Source organism: Panulirus ornatus, chromosome 11, assembly GCF_036320965.1.
Source record: "Panulirus ornatus isolate Po-2019 chromosome 11, ASM3632096v1, whole genome shotgun sequence".
NCBI classification, from domain to species: domain Eukaryota; kingdom Metazoa; phylum Arthropoda; class Malacostraca; order Decapoda; family Palinuridae; genus Panulirus; species Panulirus ornatus.
The window spans coordinates 50,659,641-50,679,872 of NC_092234.1; the positions used below are offsets into that span (position 1 = coordinate 50,659,641).

The following is a 20,232-nucleotide window of genomic DNA, read 5'->3' on the forward strand; positions in this document are numbered from 1 at the left end:
ACCGATAGATACCCAGTAAGTACGTCACAAATGATTTGAAAATGCAGTTAAAAATATCTGCAATTACGAGCTTGATTAAACGTCATTAAACCACAAAACGACATCTTAACCCCAGATTCCTATTCAGTATGAAAAATATCAAATATAATGTAGTTTTGAAGGAAATCTATTTTCTCAGAAAAATACCAAAAACTGAAGGTAATAGTTCAGGGTATTTTTCAGCTCAAAAAACTTTTTCTCTCAAAATTGAAATATAATATATTCAAACACTTATGTACTTGAAATAATCATGGAAAATATATCATAATCTTCTCAGTTACCGATAGATACCCAGTAAATACGACACAAATGATTTGATAATGCCTTAAAATTGTATTCAACTACGAGATTAATTAAACCAAATAAAGACGACTAAACGACATTTTAACCCAAGATTTCTATTCAGCATGAAAAATAACATATATAATGAGGTTTGGAAGGAAATCTATTTTTCTCAGAAAATACCAAAAACTGAAGGTAATAGTTCAGGGAATTTTTCAGCTCAAAAAACTTTTTCTTTCAAAATTGAAATATAATATATTCAAAGACTTATATACTTGAAATAATCATGGAAAATATATCATAATCTTCTCAATTACCGATAGATACCCATTATATACGAGACAAATGATTTGACAATGCCTTAGAATTATCATCAACTACGAGCTTAATTAAACCAAAGAAAGACAACTAAACGACATTTTAAACCAAGATTTCTATTCACTATGAAAAATAACATATATAACAAGGTTTGGAAGGAAATCTATTTTTCTCATAAAAATACTGAAAACTGAAGGTAATGGTTCAGGGTATTTTTCAGCTCAAAAAAATTTTTCTTTCAAAATTGAAATATAATATATTCAAACACTTATATACTTGAAATAATCATGGAAAATATACCATAATCATCTTAGTTACCGATAGATACCCACTAAATACGTCACAAATGATTTGATAATGCCTTAAAATTGTCTTCAACTACGAGATTAATTAAACCAATGAAATATGACTAAACGACATTTTAACTCCAGATTTCTATTCAGTATGAAAAATATCAAATATAATGTAGTTTTGAAGGAAATCTATTTTTCTCAGAAAAATACCAAAAACTGAAGGTAATAGTTCAGGGTATTTTTCAGCTAAAAAATCTTTTTCTCTCAAAATTGAAATATAATATATTCAAACACTTATGTACTTGAAATAATCATGGAAAATATATCATAATCTTCTCAGTTACCCATAGATACCCAGTAAATACGACACAAATGATTTGATAATGCCTTAAAATTGTATTCAACTACGAGATTAATTAAACCAAATAAAGACGACTAAACGACATTTTAACCTAAGATTTCTATTCAGCATGAAAAATAACATATATAATGAGGTTTGGAAGGAAATCTATTTTTCTCAGAAAAATACCAAAAACTGAAGGTAATAGTTCAGGGTATTTTTCAGCTCAAAAAACTTTTTCTTTCAAAATTGAGATATAATATATTCAAACACTTATATACTTGAAATAATCATGGACAATATATCATAATCATCTCAGTTACCGATAGATACCCAGTAAGTACGTCACAAATGATTTGAAAATGCAGTTAAAAATATCTGCAATTACGAGCTTGATTAAACGTCATTAAACCACAAAACGACATCTTAACCCCAGATTCCTATTCAGTATGAAAAATATCAAATATAATGTAGTTTTGAAGGAAATCTATTTTTCTCAGAAAAATACCAAAAACTGAAGGTAATAGTTCAGGGTATTTTTCAGCTCAAAAAACTTTTTCTCTCAAAATTGAAATATAATATATTCAAACACTTATATACTTGAAATAATCAAGGAAAATATATCATAATCTTCTCAGTTACCGATAGATACCCAGTAAATACGACACAAATGATTTGATAATGCCTTAAAATTGTATTCAACTACGAGATTAATTAAACCAAATAAAGACGACTAAACGACATTTTAACCCAAGATTTCTATTCAGCATGAAAAATAACATATATAATGAGGTTTGGAAGGAAATCTATTTTTCTCAGAAAAATACCAAAAACTGAAGGTAATAGTTCAGGGTATTTTTCAGCTCAAAAAACTTTTTCTTTCAAAATTGAAATATAACATATTCAAACACTTATATACTTGAAATAATCAAGGAAAATATATCATAACCTTCTCAGTTACCGATAGATACCCAGTAAATACGTCACAAATGATTTGAAAATGCAGTTAAAAATATCTGCAATTACGAGCTTGATTAAACGTCATTAAACCACAAAACGACATCTTAACCCCAGATTCCTATTCAGTATGAAAAATATCAAATATAATGTGGTTTAGAAGGAAATCTATTTCTCTCAGAAAAATACCAAAAACTGAAGGTAATACTTCAGGGTATGTTTCAGCTTAAAAAATATTTTCTCTAAAAATTGAAAGATCATATATTGAAACACTTATATACTTGAAATAATCATGGAAAATATATCATAATCTTCTCAGCTACCGATAGATACCCAGTAAATACGACACAAATGATTTGACAATGCCTTAAAATTGTCTTTAACTGCGAGATTAATTAAACCAAATAAAGACGACTAAACGACATTTTAACCCCAGATTTCTATTCAGCATGAAAAATAACATATATAATGAGGTTTGGAAGGAAATCTATTTTTCTCAGAAAAACACCAAAAACTGAAGGTAATAGTTCAGGGTATTTTTTTAGCTCAATAACCTTTTCTTTCAAAATTGAAATATATTATATTCAAACACTTATATACTAGAAATAATCATGGACAATATATCATAATCATCTCAGTTACCGATAGATACCCAGTAAATACGTCACAAATGATTTGATAATGCAGTTAAAATTATCTGCAATTACGAGCTTGATTAAACGTTATTAAACCACAAAACGATATATTAACCCCAGATTCCTATTCAGTATGAAAAATATCAAATATAATGTGGTTTTGAAGGAAATCTATTTCTCTCAGAAAAATACCAAAAACTGAAGGTAATACTTCAGGGTATCTTTCAGCTCAAAAAATATTTTCTTTCAAAATTGAAATATAATATATTCAAACACTTATATACTTGAAATAATCATGGAAAATATATCATAATCTTCTCAGTTACCGATAGATACCCAGTAAATACGACACAAATGATTTGAAAATGCAGTTAAAATTGTCTGCTATTAAGAGCTTAATTAGATGTCATAAAACGACAAGAAGATATTTTAACACCAGATTTGTATTCAGCATTATAAATAATACGTATAGTGATGTTTGGAAAGAAAACTTTTTCTGAGAAAAATATCAAAAACTGCACGTAAGTTCATGGTATTCTTCAGCTCATAAAAAATTTTGTCTCAAAATTAAAACATAATATACTCAAACACTTTTCTCTTTTAAGTAATCATGGAAAATATATTATAATGTTCCCAATTGCCGATAGATACCCAGTAAATACGATGCAAATGATTTGATAATGCTTTAACATTGTCTTCATCTAACAGCTTAATTATACGCCATAAAGACGAGGAAACAATATTCAACCCCAGATTTGTTTTCATTATGAAAAATAATACATATAACAAGATTTTCAAGGAAACCTATTTCTAAAAAAAAATGCCAAAAGTTGCAGGAAACAGTAGTTTTCAGCTCAAAAAGATTTCGATTAAAAATTGACACAACATATTCAAACAGTTCTATATTTGAAATAATCATGGAAAATATATCATAATGCTCTCAGTTAACGCTACATACTCTCAGTTAACGATACATACCCTCAGTTAACGATACATACCCTCAGTTAACGATACATACCCTCAGTTAACGATACATACCCTCAGTTAACGATACATACCCTCAGTTAACGATACATATCCTCAGTTAACGATACATACCCAGTGATTACGATGGAAATGACGAGATGGTACTCTATAATTTCCTTCATTTCGTAGCTTCATTAAAGTTTATGAAGACGTCCTGAAACGACTTGATATTTTTCAAATGGTATCTATAATACATTTCACTATAATTTCCTTCATATTACTCAATATTCATTGGGTCTATGAAGCATTAACGAGTACTTTCTATATCAAATCAGGGAAAGAAGGATTTCATTTACTTTTACTGTAATTTCTAAACGTAAAGTTTTTTTCGTGTAAATGTTCCTGAACTAATATCTTCATTTTGTCATTTTTCGTAAAAAAAAAAAAAAATCAGTTTGCTTTATAGTCTCCGAATACTTTTCTCTTTTCATGCTGAATAAGAAAAAGGGTCTGAAATGTACTTTTACGACAATAATGTATTGATATCATGCGTGTAAAGGACTGACATTCGTCATATGTTGTATTATGTTTACCTTCATAGTATTCAGTATTTATAGGCTCTATAAAGCATTACAGAATATTTTTTTTTATCATAAAATTGATTCAAACAAGCTTTCATTTATATACATTTCACTTAACTTAAAGTTTTTTCGTGAAAAAATAACACTGAACTATTACCTTAATTTCTTTTGTCATTTTCCGTTCAAAAATTCAAGCAATTCATATTCTCAGTATACTTCACTCTTTTCATGCTGAATATGAAATAGGAGATGTAATGTTGTTTTAGGAATATTATCTACTGAAATCATTCTTTTAAAAACCAATGAAATTATTAATACATTTTATTACAATTTTCTTTATATTACTCAATATCTATCGGCTCTATGAAGCATTACAGAATATATACTGTTAAAAAATCAGGTAAAGATAAATTTTGTTTACTTATATTTCAATTTTCAAACAAAAATATTTTTGTGCAAAAATAACCCTAAACCTTCATTTCTTTTTCTTTTGGCATTTTTCTTCAAAAATGAGATTTCATTCATATTTTCAGTATATGTATACATGTTTATATATGGTGCTACCTCGCTGACGCGGGAAACGACGAATATATATATATATATATATATATATATATATATATATATATATATATATATATATGATCATTAACATCATTATCATTATCATCAATTTCCTCATTATCGTCATTTTTCTTTCATTCACACACTTGCACGCATAAACATACACCTAAACACTGCGCTGGAAACATGCGCACTAAAATCACGCGCAGAATCCTACATGAATCTCACCTCGGTGCATAGCCTGCTTGAAGAGAATCTTGGCCAGCTGGTAGATGACCTCCTCCAGGGAGTACTCAGTGTACACGTAGTCCTGGCTGCGCAGCTTCTCCAAGATGCCCTCGTAGTCCATTTCTGGGGCCAGCATTCCCTCGGGGTCACCCAGGTTCATCTCAGTCAGGGGCAGCGCTGTTGGAGCCCGAGTTAAAAAAAAAAAAAAAAAAAAAGCGGGGTTTAGGCTTCTGGCGTGCAGTTAAGTTTGCTGTGTGGCCAGGGGCGCCATGGCGGATTCGAGAGGGGTGATTATGGGGGCAGAAGATGGGAATGGTGTAGTTTGAGGGGTTAGGGTAGCCCCATGGCCATTATGAGATAAAGGACAACGAAGCTTGTGTACCTCATTCACTGTGATCACTAGTCACATGGTGATTACATACGATTACACGGATCGGACAGTGAGCCTATGTGTTAATACTGGGCTGGCTAAACTGGAGCTCTTTTTTGGGGGGGAGGGAAATGTGAGATTGGAGCAATTCCAGTGGCTAGGGGTTAATCAGGAGGCAAAGGACAAGGAGAAGAGCAGTGGTTAGAGGAGAAGTAATCCAAATGTTTAAGGCAGTTAAAAGATTTTTTTTTTTCTCATCATGAGGACAGCTGAGTTCGGGTTTGTTCCAGTGGATGGAGAGGGGGGTGGGTCATCGTGCTTCCACGGACGTCTGAGGGAGGTGAGGTAGCAAAGGCATTATTACGCCGTGTAGAGAGAGAGAGAGAGAGAGAGAGAGAGAGAGAGAGAGAGAGAGAGAGAGAGAGAGAGAGAGAGAGGGGCGGCAAAACAGTGGCTGCAGCAGTGTGGGAGGGAGGTCTGTCCGCACGTTGACCAACACCTGCTCCCTCCCACCCGCTCACCCACGGCATCACTGATGCCATCCACTTTCTCCGCCTCTGCTCCACTCGGAGCAGCAGCCCAGTTCTAGCCCCACCACCACCACTACCACCACCACAACCTTCCAGAGCCGAACATTCCCAGCCTCCGCTGCTCCCTTCTTTTCCGGGTTCTCTCTCTCTCCTTTTTTTCCCCCTTCTGCCTCGCACGGAGTGGCAATACTCCACGCCAACTGACCCAGCCTGAGTGTTGTTTACCGCCAGCCCCAGACCACTCCAGGAGGACGGGAATGAGGAAACCAAGTACGTGTTTGTCGCAGGCAAGGAGGAAGGCTGGAAGGTGGGTAGAGAGGGAAGGGGGCTAGAAAGAAGACGAGGAAGAGAGTGGGTAGAGAGGGGAGGCTAGAAAGAGGACGAGGAAGAGAGTGGGTGGAGAGGAGGGGCTAGAAAGAAGACGAGGAAGAGAGTGGGTAGAGAGAGGAGGGGCTAGAAAGAAGACGAGGAAGAGAGTGGGTAGAGAGGAGGGGCTAGAAAGAAGACGAGGAAGAGAGTGGGTAGAGAGAGGAGGGGCTAGAAAGAAGACGAGGAAGAGAGTGGGTAGAGAGGGGAGGCTAGAAAGAGGACGAGGAAGAGAGTGGGTAGAGAGGGAAGGGGGATAGAAAGAAGACGAGGAAGAGAGTGGGTAGAGAGGGGAGGCTAGAAAGAGGACGAGGAAGAGAGTGGGTAGAGAGGAGGGGCTAGAAAGAAGACGAGGAAGAGAGTGGGTAGAGAGGGGAGGGGGGGGATAGAGAGAAGACGAGGAAGAGAGTGGGCAGAGAGAGGGGGGAGATAGAGAGAAGACGAGGAAGAGAGTGGGTAGAGAGAGGGGGGGCTAGAAAGAAGACGAGGAAGAGAGAGAGAGAGAGAGAGAGAGAGAGAGAGAGAGAGAGAGAGAGAGAGAGAGAGAGAGAGAGAGAGAGAGAGAGAAAACGATTTCCTAAATGGCGTGAACATCGGTAAAGCTATCAAATGACTTCTTTCAAAAATACGTCAGTTGAGGCCTAGCGACTTTTACTGTGACAGGACCAGTGTGGTCAGGATGTCCTCGACCGATCAAACTGAGTTAGGGGATTTGAACTTAGCACTGAGGCACTGGCGATGTTGCAAATAATAGTGCCACATTCATCCATGTACAGTCTAAGCCACAATCATCCATGTATGGTCTAAGCCACATTCATCCATGTATGGTCTAAGCCACATTCATCCATGTCTGGTCTAAGCCACATTCATCCATGTATGGTCTAAGCCACATTCATCCATGTATGGTCTTGTCTTCGACACATGGTCTTAAACTGTACTGTAATTATGATCAGCCATGTGTCACTTCATATCATAACTTGTGTCCCTCAACGTACTATATGCATATATGGCATTTACAGTTGACTGCCCTAAGCTAATCATTTACAGTTGTCTGCCCTAAGCCAATCATTTACAGTTGTCTGCCCTAAGCCAATCATTTACAGTAGTCTTCCCTAAGCCAATCATTTACAGTTGTCTGCCCTAAGCCAATCATTTACACCAGTCTTGCCTAAGCCAATCATTTACACCAGTCTTCCCTAAGCCAATCATTTACAGTAGTCTTCCCTAAGCCAGTCATTTACACCACTCTTGGCTACGCTGACCATTTACAGAAGTCTTCCCTACGCAACTGTTTTACGGAAGTTTCTCCCTACGTCAAACATCTACAAAAAAAATTAGTCTTGCTTAAGTCAAACATTTACATTAGCCTTTCCAAAGTCAAGCATTTACAGCAGTCTTCCCTAACCCGTGTATTTACGATAGTCCCTCCCTGTGCAGAGCATTTACATACAGCAAATCTTCCTTAACGTCGAGCAAATTTTTACGGTAAATCTTCCAAAGCAAAAACATTTACAGCAGTCAATTTACGGTCGTCTACCCAGGTGACACACGACTGAAGGCAATCGTAAGAGAATCTACCATTTTTCTTTAACACTCCCGTGATGTCCACATTAAGACCAGACACCACACACCTACCTGACCTGGTGTGGCAGTTGGTGACCTGGATGGCACCAGGCGACCACCCCCCCGTGACCTGGGTGGCAGTAGGTGACCTGGGTGGCACCAGGGGGGGGCGGGGGCGACCCTCCCCACGTGACCTAGAACGACACTCACCTCCAAATCGCCTTTAAACATCTTCCTCCTCACACACTAACGCGAGAGAGAGAGAGAGAGAGAGAGAGAGAGAGAGAGAGAGAGAGAGAGAGAGAGAGAGAGAGAGAGAGAGAGAGGCACGTGCTAACGACCCCCCCCCCCCAACACTGTCGTAACTACACCACCGTAGCTACGTGGGTACTTACGCAACGCATTCTTCTTCGCCAGCGTCTTCAGCTCCGTCTGCGTCTCCTGCAGGAGAAGGAAGCATTACTTCGAGTCAATGGCAATTTATTTGATATAATAATTCACGTCTTAAATGATGTTATATCATACGAATAGTAAAGGGATAAGAAAAACTCATTATTACTAAATAATTAACATAAATTTCAGTAACTGATACGATCAGCAGAAAAACAAAGATATAGGCAAAGTGTCTTCAAATGAAAAAATAAAAGACATGAAACGTAATACAATCTATAGTTAGGCATTCTCTATGCCATCTTCTCCACTAATGTGAATCCTTCAGATCTAGTGTCTATGTCAACTCCTCAGACATAAAGTGTCTATGTCAACTCCAGAGACATAAAGCGTCTATGTCAACTCCTAAGAAATAAAGTGTCTATGTCAACTCCTCTGACATAGTGTCTATGTCAACTCCTGAGACATAAAGTGTCTATGTCAACTCCTCAGACATAAAGCGTCTATGTCAACTCCTCTGACATAATGTGTCTATGTCAACTCCTCTGACATAAAGTGTCTATGTCAACTCCTCAGACATAAAGCGTTTATGTCAACTCCTGAGACATAATGTGTCTATGTCAACTCCTCAGACGTAAAGCGTCTATGTCAACTCCTCAGACATAAAGTGTCTATGTCAACTCCTCTGACATAAAGTGTCTATGTCAACCCCTCAGACGTAAAGCGTCTATGTCAACTCCTCAGATACAAAAAGTCTATGTCAACTCCTCAGACATAAAGTGTCTATGTCAACTCCTCGGATACAAAAAGTCTATGTCAAAGTCCTACACTCACGAAGCCACAGATACTCTCGCTCCACAAGGTACTTCAGGCAACCCTCAAGGCCCAGAATGTAATAGTCTTGCTGGGGAATTCCGCCCCAAAAAGATTCTAAAAAGTCTGCCCAGATCCGCTTACTATTGCTCTTGCGAGGTCGTAAGCTGGTAAGGGAAGGGGGGAAGGGGGAAAGGAAGCGGTAGGGGGGAATGGGGAATGGGGAATGGGGAAGGGGGAAGGGAAGAGTTCCGAAGTTTGCTTGCTATACACAAAGTTCACGAGACTTAACTTAAAAATAAAGAACTTAGATAATATTATGAAAAGACGTATTCTTTTATTATTTTTTTTCTTCTTCTAAAAGTCTTATGTGGTAACATCTGATCTGGAGGACACACAGAGAGTGAGTTGAAGATCACTACACACACAAAACACCAATGCTATACATCACTGGACTCCCCTTCGTTACCCGTCTATCTATCTATCTATCTATCCCACTCCATTATCTATTTGCCCTTCTACACTTTAGTGTTCACCTCCCCTTTCTCTTAATGCCTACGTCTCCCCCCTACATCTCCCAACTTACACAACTTCGTCCTTTATATATATATATATATATATATATATATATATATATATATATATATATATATATATATATATATATATATATATATATTATCCCTGGGGATAGGGGAGAAAGAATACTTCCTGCGTGTCGTAGAAGGCGACTAAAAGGGGAGGGAGCTGGGGGCCGGAAATCCTCCCCTCTTGTCTTTTTTTTTTTTTAATTTTCCAAAAGAAGGAACAGAGAAGGGGGCCAGGTGAGGATATTCCCTCAGAGGCCCAGTCCTCTGTTCTTAACGCTACCTTGCTAATGCGGGAAATGGCGAATAGTTTGAAAAAAAGAAAAAAAAAAAAAAAAAAAATATATATATATATATATATATATATATATATATATATATATATATATATATATATATATATATATATATATATATACATATATATATATATATATATATATATATATATATATATATATATATATATATATATATATATATATATATATAAACTCACCTTCTCCTCCTCGTCTTCATCTTGCTGGTTCAGGTAACGGAGATGTTCCCGGGTGTCATGTAAATAGTTTAGGGCCTCCTCAGCTGTCATCTGGTAAAGAAAACGTGATTTAGTGAAGGGGCATCTTATACACACACACACACACACACACACACACACACACACACACACACACACACACGGTAATCAGAGTTCAGGGTTAAATGCCCCTCGGTAACGGGGTGTGTGTGTGTGTACGACCTTTCATAACACGGGGTACGACCCTTGAGCTCGACGGTACCACCCTCGGTGAGATACGCTGGTCTGGGTGGTGTAGCCATGTCTCATTAAGGACATGGGATGCGCCGCTTCTAGACATATCATACTCAAAGGTCGTGCCATTATGCTCAAAGGTCGTGCCATCATGCTCAAAGGTCGTGCCATTATGCTCAAAGGTCGTGCCATTATGCTCAAAGGTCGTACTATCATGTTCAAAGGTCGTACCATTATGCTCAAAGGTCGTACCATCATGCTCAAAGGTCGTGCCATTATACTCAAAGGTCGTGCCATTATGCTCAAAGGTCGTGCCATTATGCTCAAAGCTCGTGCCATCATGCTCAAAGGTCGTGCCATTATGCTCAAAGGTCGTGCCATTATGCTCAAAGCTCGTGCCATCATGCTCAAAGGTCGTGCCATCATGTTCAAAGGTCGTGCCATCATGTTCAAAGGTCGTGCCATCATGTTCAAAGGTCGTACCGCCGTGTTCAAAAGATTAATTCCTCTCTTCGTTTGGTTAATATTTCCAATTATCTTATAATATCTTTGGGACTCTCTCTCTCTCTCTCTCTCTCTCTCTCTCTCTCTCTCTCTCTCTCTCTCTCTCTCTCTCTCTATCGATCTACATATATATATATATATATATATATATATATATATATATATATATATATATATATATATATATATGCCTGAGGATTGGCGGAATGCGTGCATAGTGCCATTGTACAAAGGCAAAGGGGATAAGAGTGAGTGCTCAAATTACAGAGGTATAAGTTTGTTGAGTATTCCTGGTAAATTATATGGGAGGGTATTGATTGAGAGGGTGAAGGCATGTACAGAGCATCAGATTGGGGAAGAGCAGTGTGGTTTCAGAAGTGGTAGAAGATGTGTGGATCAGGTGTTTGCTTTGAAGAATGTATGTGAGAAATACTTAGAAAAGCAAATGGATTTGTATGTAGCATTTATGGATCTGGAGAAGGCATATGATAGAGTTGATAGAGATGCTCTGTGGAAGGTATTAAGAATATATGGTGTGGGAGGAAAGTTGTTAGAAGCAGTGAAAAGTTTTTATCGAGGATGTAAGGCATGTGTACGGGTAGGAAGAGAGGAAAGTGATTGGTTCTCAGTGAATGTAGGTTTGCGGCAGGGGTGTGTGATGTCTCCATGGTTGTTTAATTTGTTTATGGATGGGGTTGTTAGGGAGGTAAATGCAAGAGTTTTGGAAAGAGGGGCAAGTATGAAGTCTGTTGGGGATGAGAGAGCTTGGGAAGTGAGTCAGTTGTTGTTCGCTGATGATACAGCGCTGGTGGCTGATTCATGTGAGAAACTGCAGAAGCTGGTGACTGAGTTTGGTAAAGTGTCTGGAAGAAGAAAGTTAAGAGTAAATGTGAATAAGAGCAAGGTTATTAGGTACAGTAGGGTTGAGGGTCAAGTCAATTGGGAGGTGAGTTTGAATGGAGAAAAACTGGAGGAAGTGAAGTGTTTTAGATATCTGGCAGTGGATCTGGCAGTGGATGGAACCATGGAAGCGGAAGTGGATCATAGGGTGGGGGAGGGGGCGAAAATTCTGGGGGCCTTGAAAAATGTGTGGAAGTCGAGAACATTATCTCGGAAAGCAAAAATGGGTATGTTTGAAGGAATAGTGGTTCCAACAATGTTGTATGGTTGCGAGGCGTGGGCTATGGATAGAGTTGTGCGCAGGAGGATGGATGTGCTGGAAATGAGATGTTTGAGGACAATGTGTGGTGTGAGGTGGTTTGATCGAGTGAGTAACGTAAGGGTAAGAGAGATGTGTGGAAATAAAAAGAGCGTGGTTGAGAGAGCAGAAGAGGGTGTTTTGAAGTGGTTTGGGCACATGGAGAGAATGAGTGAGGAAAGACTGACCAAGAGGATATATGTGTCGGAGGTGGAGGGAACGAGGAGAAGAGGGAGACCAAATTGGAGGTGGAGAGATGGAGTGAAAAAGATTTTGTGTGATCGGGGCCTGAACATGCAGGAGGGTGAAAGGAGGGCAAGGAATAGAGTGAATTGGAGCGATGTGGTATACCTGGGTTGACGTGTTGTCAGTGGATTAAATCAAGGCATGTGAAGCGTCTGGGGTAAACCATGGAAAGCTGTGTAGGTATGTATATTTGCGTGTGTGGACGTATGTATATACTTGTGTATGGGGGGAGGTTGGGCCATTTCTTTCGTCTGTTTCCTTGCGCTACCTCGCAAACGCGGGAGACAGCGACAAAGTATAATAAATATATAAAAAATATATATATATATATATATATATATATATATATATATATATATATATATATATATATATATATATTCCTATGAGTCCACGGGGAAAATGAAACACGAAAAGTTCCCAAGTGCACTTTCGTGTAATAATCACATCATCAGGGGAGACACAAATTTGACGTATTTTTTTTTTTTTTTTTTCCATTCGTTAACAGCATTCCTCACCTACGTCGCCCCCCGTACGTCACGGATGCACAGATATCATCACGTCTACACAACACACAACAACTCAGAGAAATCTATGCCTACATTCAGTAAACGTCACGTTTGTACAACAGAAATGAATTCGTATAAAGAAAAAAAGGTGTGGGATAAACAAAGCTGACACTAACGAGAAGCTGACGCTGACATAAAGCTGACACTAACGAGATGCTGACGATGACATAAACAAAGCTGACATTAAACGAGAAGCTGACGCTGACATAAACAAAGCTGACACTAACGAGAAGCTGACGCTGACACAAACGAAGCTGACATTAAACGAGAAGCTGACGCTGACATAAACAAAGCTGACACTAACGAGAAGCTGACGCTGACCTAAACGAGACCCGTTTATAGAGAGAAATTATAATCTTTTTAATTAATATAATTAAACGTTAGGCGGGGGGGGGGGGTAAGGTCAGGCTGTCGTCTGCGACAACTGTCGTGTTACCAGGACGAGGACGACGAGGACGAGGACCTGGCGAGACGACGAGGACGAGGACCTGCGAGACGACGAGGACGAGGACCTAGAGACGACGAGGACTTGGCGAAACGACGAGGACATGGCAAGACGACGAGGACCTGGCGAGACGACGAGGACCTAGCGAGACGACGAGGACGAGGACCTAGCGAGACGACGAGGACGAGGACCTGGCGAGACGACGAGGACGAGGACCTGGCGAGACGACGAGGAGCTAGCGAGACGACGAGGACGAGAACCTAGCGAGACGACGAGGACGAGGACCTGGCGAGACGACGAGGACGAGGACCTGGCGAGACGACGAGGACGAGGACCTGGCGAGACGACGAGGACGAGGACCTAGCGAGACGACGAGGACGAGGACCTAGCGAGACGACGAGGACGAGGAGCTAGCGAGACGACGAGGACGAGGACCTGTCGAGACGACGAGGACGAGGACCTGGCGAGACGACGAGGACGAGGACCTAGCGAGAAGACAAGGGGAAGGGGAGGACGAGGAGCATCATCGTACCCCCGCCACCCTGGCTAACTACCGCCAGTTGGCTGGCGGAGGTTTGCGAATCGCCAAAGTTTACCTCTAAATTACCGACAATCGACGGCAGTTGCCGAACAGCGGCTTCCGGCGGGGTCGTTCCCGTCAATTCCTCAGGGAGGTGAGAGGGGGTGGTTGGATCCCTCCGCAATTACGTGATTAAAATGCTGTTCTCAGAGACGACCAGCTGGTGATGATGGTCGCCGCTTACGAAACCCACGCGAAAAGGAATATTCTTGAACAACTTGGTGATGGCGGTATCAACCATCGGCTGCTGATGGCCATTAAGGTGCCATCAGGTCAAGGACAAGGGGAATAATGTGGCCAACTGAATGGATTACAGTAATGCGTCGTTAAGGCCACTAGGGTCATGGGTGGATACGACAATGAGCGCCTGAGCCTGTCATAGAAAATGGTACAGAATGAGACATCAAAGAAAACTTGATCATCAGGGGGTAACTCCTGCGTTCTCTCGTCTCACACACACATACACAGGGTAGTGTGTGTGTGTGTCTGTGTCCGTACACACGTGGGAGTAAAGACAGTACACATATACTAGGTTAAGAGACGGGGCAACCTCTCCCCCCCCTGCCACTTAAATAGCAATCACACACACACACACACACACACACACACACACACACACACACACACATACACACACATATACATAGTTAAGGAACCCTCTATATCTTTTCGCCTACTCGTTCTATACCAATATAGCGAAACACTCATGAAAACATGACGGAACCTTTACAAAAAGAACAAGTACTCGCTCGTTCATATACTTTTAGGTGCTATAATACAGGAGGAAGGGCGTTCAGCAGCCCGACACCCCCCCCCCCCCCCACCGTCCAACTTTCCCTCACCATGAAAAATACGTGGGCAGAAAACCCCCCCCTCCCCCCCACCCCCCAAGGGAATCAAAGTAATCTCCTCCCAATATCTTTTTTTTCTCTCTTTCTTTCTTTCTTTCTCTATCAAATTCAATTCTTTTTTCGACGACCCCCTCCTCTCCTCCAGGTCACAGTGCAGAAAACATCCACACACACACACACACACACACACACACACACAGACACACACACACACACACACACACACACATAAACCAAACCGAAAAACCAGCAGAGTAAAACCCAAAGGTTTATCCCTCACGCCAGCCAGTCACTCAGCCAGCCAAGCTATTGTGGCATTTGCCCAGCCACAAGATTTCTCTGTGAATATTTGTTAAAAAAAAAAATTTCTTTTTCCTTCCCCAAAAAATACTTATTTTCTATATTTCATTTATTTTTCTTATTTTTGGGAAAGGAAGGGTAGTTATACCAAGCCAATTTCTGTCTTGATTAAATAAGTCTACGTATAAAAGGAGAAATGATATATATATATGCACGTGTATATATATATATATATATATATATATATATATATATATATATATATATATATATATATATATATATATATATATATAATGTAATTAGATCAGCGATTATGTAGCATCCAAATAAATTACTATCTCCACACTTCATCCATATACTGCCACACCAACCACGAAGCAGGAACACCCCACCAAGAAAATGTCAGTGGACCCCTGTCTTACCCACTGTACACCTACACTCAACAGGTTCCCACCTCCATCTAACACCCTACACCCAAGAAACACACGCGACCAACCATCTACACACACACACACACACACACACACACACACACACACACACACACACACACACACACACACACACACACTGAATACACCCAAGAGGGATTGAGTTACCTTCATCCACACCTAATCATACACAACCCAACAAGAACATTGGAGCCCGTTATACACACAGAGAATACACTTATGTTACTGGCTACACCCTCACACAGCACAAGGTACCAGCTACACCCTACACAGTACAAGGTACCAGCTACACCCTACACACTGCACAAGGTACCAGCTACACCCTACACACAGCACAAGGTACTATCTACACCCTCACACAGCACAAGGTACCAGCTACACCCTACACACAGCACAAGGTACCAGCTACACCCTCACACAGCACAATGTACCAGCTACACCCTACACACTGCACAAGGTACCAGCTACACCCTACACACAGCACAAGGCACCAGCTACACCCTCACACAGCACAAGGTGCCAGCTACACCCTCACACAGCACAAGGTACCAGCTACACCCTACACACTGCACAAGGTACCAGCTACACCCTACACACAGCACAAGGCACCAGCTACACCCTCACACAGCACAAGGTACCAGCTACACCCTCACACGGTACAAGGTACCAGCTACACCCTACACACAGCACAAGGCACCAGCTACACCCTCACACAGCACAAGGTACCAGCTACACCCTCACACAGCACAAGGTACCAGCTACACCCTCACACAGCACAAGGTGCCAGCTACACCCTACACACAGCACAAGGTACCAGCTACACCCTACACACAGCACAAGGTACCAGCTACACCCTCACACAGCACAAGGTACCAGCTACACCCTCACACAGCACAAGGCACCAGCTACACCCTCACACAGCACAAGGTACCACCTACACCTTCACACAGCACAAGGTACCAGCTACACCCTACACACAGCACAAGGTACTATCTACACCCTCACACAGCACAAGGTACCAGCTACACCCTACACACTGCACAAGGTACCAGCTACACCCTACACACAGCACAAGGTACCAGCTACACCCTACCACAGCACAAGGTACCAGCTACACCCCACACAGTACACAGTACCAGCTACACCCTACACACTGCACAAGGTACCAGCTACACCCTACACACAGCACAAGGTACCAGCTACACCCTCACACAGCACAAGGTACCAGCTACACCCTCACACAGCACAAGGTACCAGCTACACCCTACACAGTACACTCACCAGACCCTCAGTAATGAGCTCTTGGATGGCCAGTGTCACGCCCTCCTCATCGCCAGTCTTGTACACGTAGAGCGCCAGGTCCAGCGGGGTGTAGCGCACACGGGGTCCCTGCGAACACAGAACACGGGGTCAGTGGGAGGCAAGGAGGCAAGGAGGCTGCTGCTGGGGTGTTACTGGGAGGCCACTAACGCATGGAAGGTCAGAGGAACTGGATGACGAAGCTGGTCTCGTACTGGCAGACGTATGTACATCAATGTCAGTCATGAAGTCTTCGTGAAGTACAATGTACACGAGGCCAGTACACACGTACGACCGTGCCTATGTACACGAGGCCAGTACACACGTACGACCGTGCCTATGTACAAGAGGCCAGTACACACGCACGACCGTACCTACGTACACGAGACCAGTACACACGCACGACCGTGCCTATGTACACAAGGCCAGTACACACGCACGACCGTACCTTCGTACACGAGGCCAGTACACACGCACTACCGTACCTATGTACACAAGGCCAGTACACACGTACGACCGTACATATGTACACGAGGCCAGTACACACGCACTACCCTACCTATGTACACAAGGGCAGTACACACGTACGACCTGTACAATGTACACGAGGCCAGTACACACGTGCGACTGTACAATGTACACGAGGCAAGTACACACGCACGACCGTACATAATGTACAATGTATCTATCAAATTTACAGGAGAGAGTGTGTGTGTCAGAAGCCAGAGGACAGTACTGCCACTGAGAGAGAGAGAGAGAGAGAGAGAGAGAGAGAGAGAGAGAGAGAGAGAGAGAGAGAGAGAGAGAGAGAGAGAGAGAGAGAGGCAGGGAGAGAGGCAGGGAGAGAGGCAGAGAGAGAGGCAGGGAGAGAGGCAGAGAGAGAGGCAGGGAGAGAGGCAGGGGGGCGCTGGCGTGGTGAGGCGTGTAATACACGTCACGAGGCCGTCTTGTGACACCTCGTTCCAGGCCCTGCTCCTCCTCCTCCTCCTCCTCCTGCTCCTCCTCCTCCTGCTCCTCCTCCTCCTCCTGGGAAGATTCAATCACAGCGCTGCCTCGCCTTCCCCTTCCCGCCCTTCCCTTCCCATCCCCAGACACACACACACACATACACACACGATGGCTCACAACGAGTCAAGGCGTGTGTATATATATATATATATATATATATATATATATATATATATATATATATATATATATATATATATATATATACACGACATATATCCTCTGTGATGGGAAGATATGGGTGGGAGGGGTATATCTTGCATCAGGTGTGTCCTTACGCCCCGTGTCATGCAATGCCAGCCCCTGCCAGTGTCATGAAAGCCTGTGACACTGTCATAAACTGCCTGTCATACGCCACTACTCCCCCCCCCCTTGCCTCGAATAGAAACGGGGGGGGGGGGGACGTAGTGACTCGTCAAACCTCGCTATTTGACATGTTACACACACACACACACACACGACCCTGGTCTACGGAGAGAACGCACTTGCTACGCTGCACTTGCTACGCTTGGGTTTACATGACGTAGACTTACCTTAGAATACCCACTCACTCACTCACACTCACTCACTCACTCGCTCACTCACGCCACTCTCTGAACACACCACACCAGCCCCCTCCCTTTCCACACACACACACACACACACACACGACGCCCGACCCCGGAAACCCCCCCTTAATATACGAGGAACAGGTCTCAGGTAAAGCAATTCCCCCCCCCCCCCCCCCCGCCAAACAACAACCCCTCCCTCCTCCTCCCCCCCACCTCCACCACCCCTCCCCTAAACTCCTAACCCCCCACCGCCCCATACACACACACACACCCCTCCCGCTCATGCCCCTCCTCACCCCCCACTCTCTCCTCTCCTCTCCCCTCCTTTCGTATGCCTGTCAAGACACCCCTCCTCTTCTTCTTCCTCCTCCTCTTCTTCCTCCTCCTCTTGCTTCCTCTTCCAGTTGACAGCAGCCCTTAGTTAAGGGGTGGGGGGTGTGTGTGGGGTGTGGAGGAGGGGTGTGTGTGGTGGGGTGTGCTCGCCCGTCAGGTGTCTTGCGTAACCCTGGCCCGGGATCTCCTCACCCCCCTTCAGGAGGCGTCAGGCCGACGTGTATGATCGTGACTGACGGGGTAATTTACCTCCCCCCCTGATCTTGATCCCCCCTGAACCTTGATCGGTTCTGCCGCCCAGCTAGCTAGGTCGGGAGAGAGAGAGAGAGAGAGAGAGAGAGAGAGAGAGAGAGAGAGAGAGAGAGAGAGAGAGAGAGAGAGAGAGAGAGAGAGTGTGTCACCGGTGCATAAACCGTGCAAAGTCAAAACTTCGTTGTCAATCATTGCCATACAATGAAATGCCATATCACCTCCACCCACCCACACCCCTCGCTGCTCCTCCTCCTCTTCCTTCTCCTCCGCCCATCCCTTTCCCCCCTTCCTCTCATCCCACCCTCCCCATCACCAACAAAAGCTCCTCAAAACCCCCCCTTCCCACGATCCAATTGAAAAATATACTCCACGTCCAATCACTTCCAATCCTATTCCTCATAAAATCCTATCCCTCCCCCAACCCTCGTATATAATATATATATATATATATTAAAAAGGATCACAATTTTGCGCGTGATCAAGATATTCCTATGAGTCCACGGGGAAAATGAAACATGATAAGTTCCCAAGTGTACTTTCGTGTGATAATCACATCATCAGGGGAGACACAAGAGAGAAATATAACAGTCCGTTGATATACATCGAAGAGACGAAGGTAGGACGCCATTGGGTAAACATGCGATTGTCCAAGACAATATATATATATATATATATATATATATATATATATATATATATATATATATATATATATAAAACCGAGGTTTTATATATATATATATATATATATATATATATATATATATATATATATATATATATATATATATATATATATATATATATATGAAAAGGACATAAACACGCAGTTCCCCGGGCCCTACCATACACATATTCCATCTTCCTATACCTTTCGCACAGAGATAGAGAAAAAGATATCTTCCACATTGCTTAAACTTCGAGAGATAAAAGATTATCTTCACTACCCTCTTGTTTACAAGGCCTTTGGGGGGGTAGGGTGGGGGGCACATCTCGAACCGCGCCGCTGTTTGACCATCGGATCAGACAAGCGGCCCAGACGGGAGGGAGGGAGAGAGAGAGGGAGAA

The 20,232-nt window shown here is 42.1% G+C and overlaps 1 protein-coding gene across 1 annotated transcript in view; it reads right to left on the reverse strand.

The window, feature by feature from the left end:
- LOC139751513 (uncharacterized) overlaps window positions 1–17,107 on the reverse strand; it is a 43,156-nt gene extending 26,049 nt beyond the window's left edge. Inside the window, exons 1-4 of the mRNA XM_071667009.1 lie at window positions 17,003–17,107; window positions 10,322–10,411; window positions 8,428–8,473; window positions 5,204–5,380 (exon numbers count right to left, since the gene is read on the reverse strand). Of these exons, the coding sequence (XP_071523110.1) occupies window positions 5,204–5,380; window positions 8,428–8,473; window positions 10,322–10,411 (313 nt within the window). The 5' untranslated portion in view covers window positions 17,003–17,107. The remainder of the gene's footprint in view (window positions 1–5,203; window positions 5,381–8,427; window positions 8,474–10,321; window positions 10,412–17,002) is intronic.
- Between the last annotated feature and the right edge of the window lie 3,125 nt (window positions 17,108–20,232).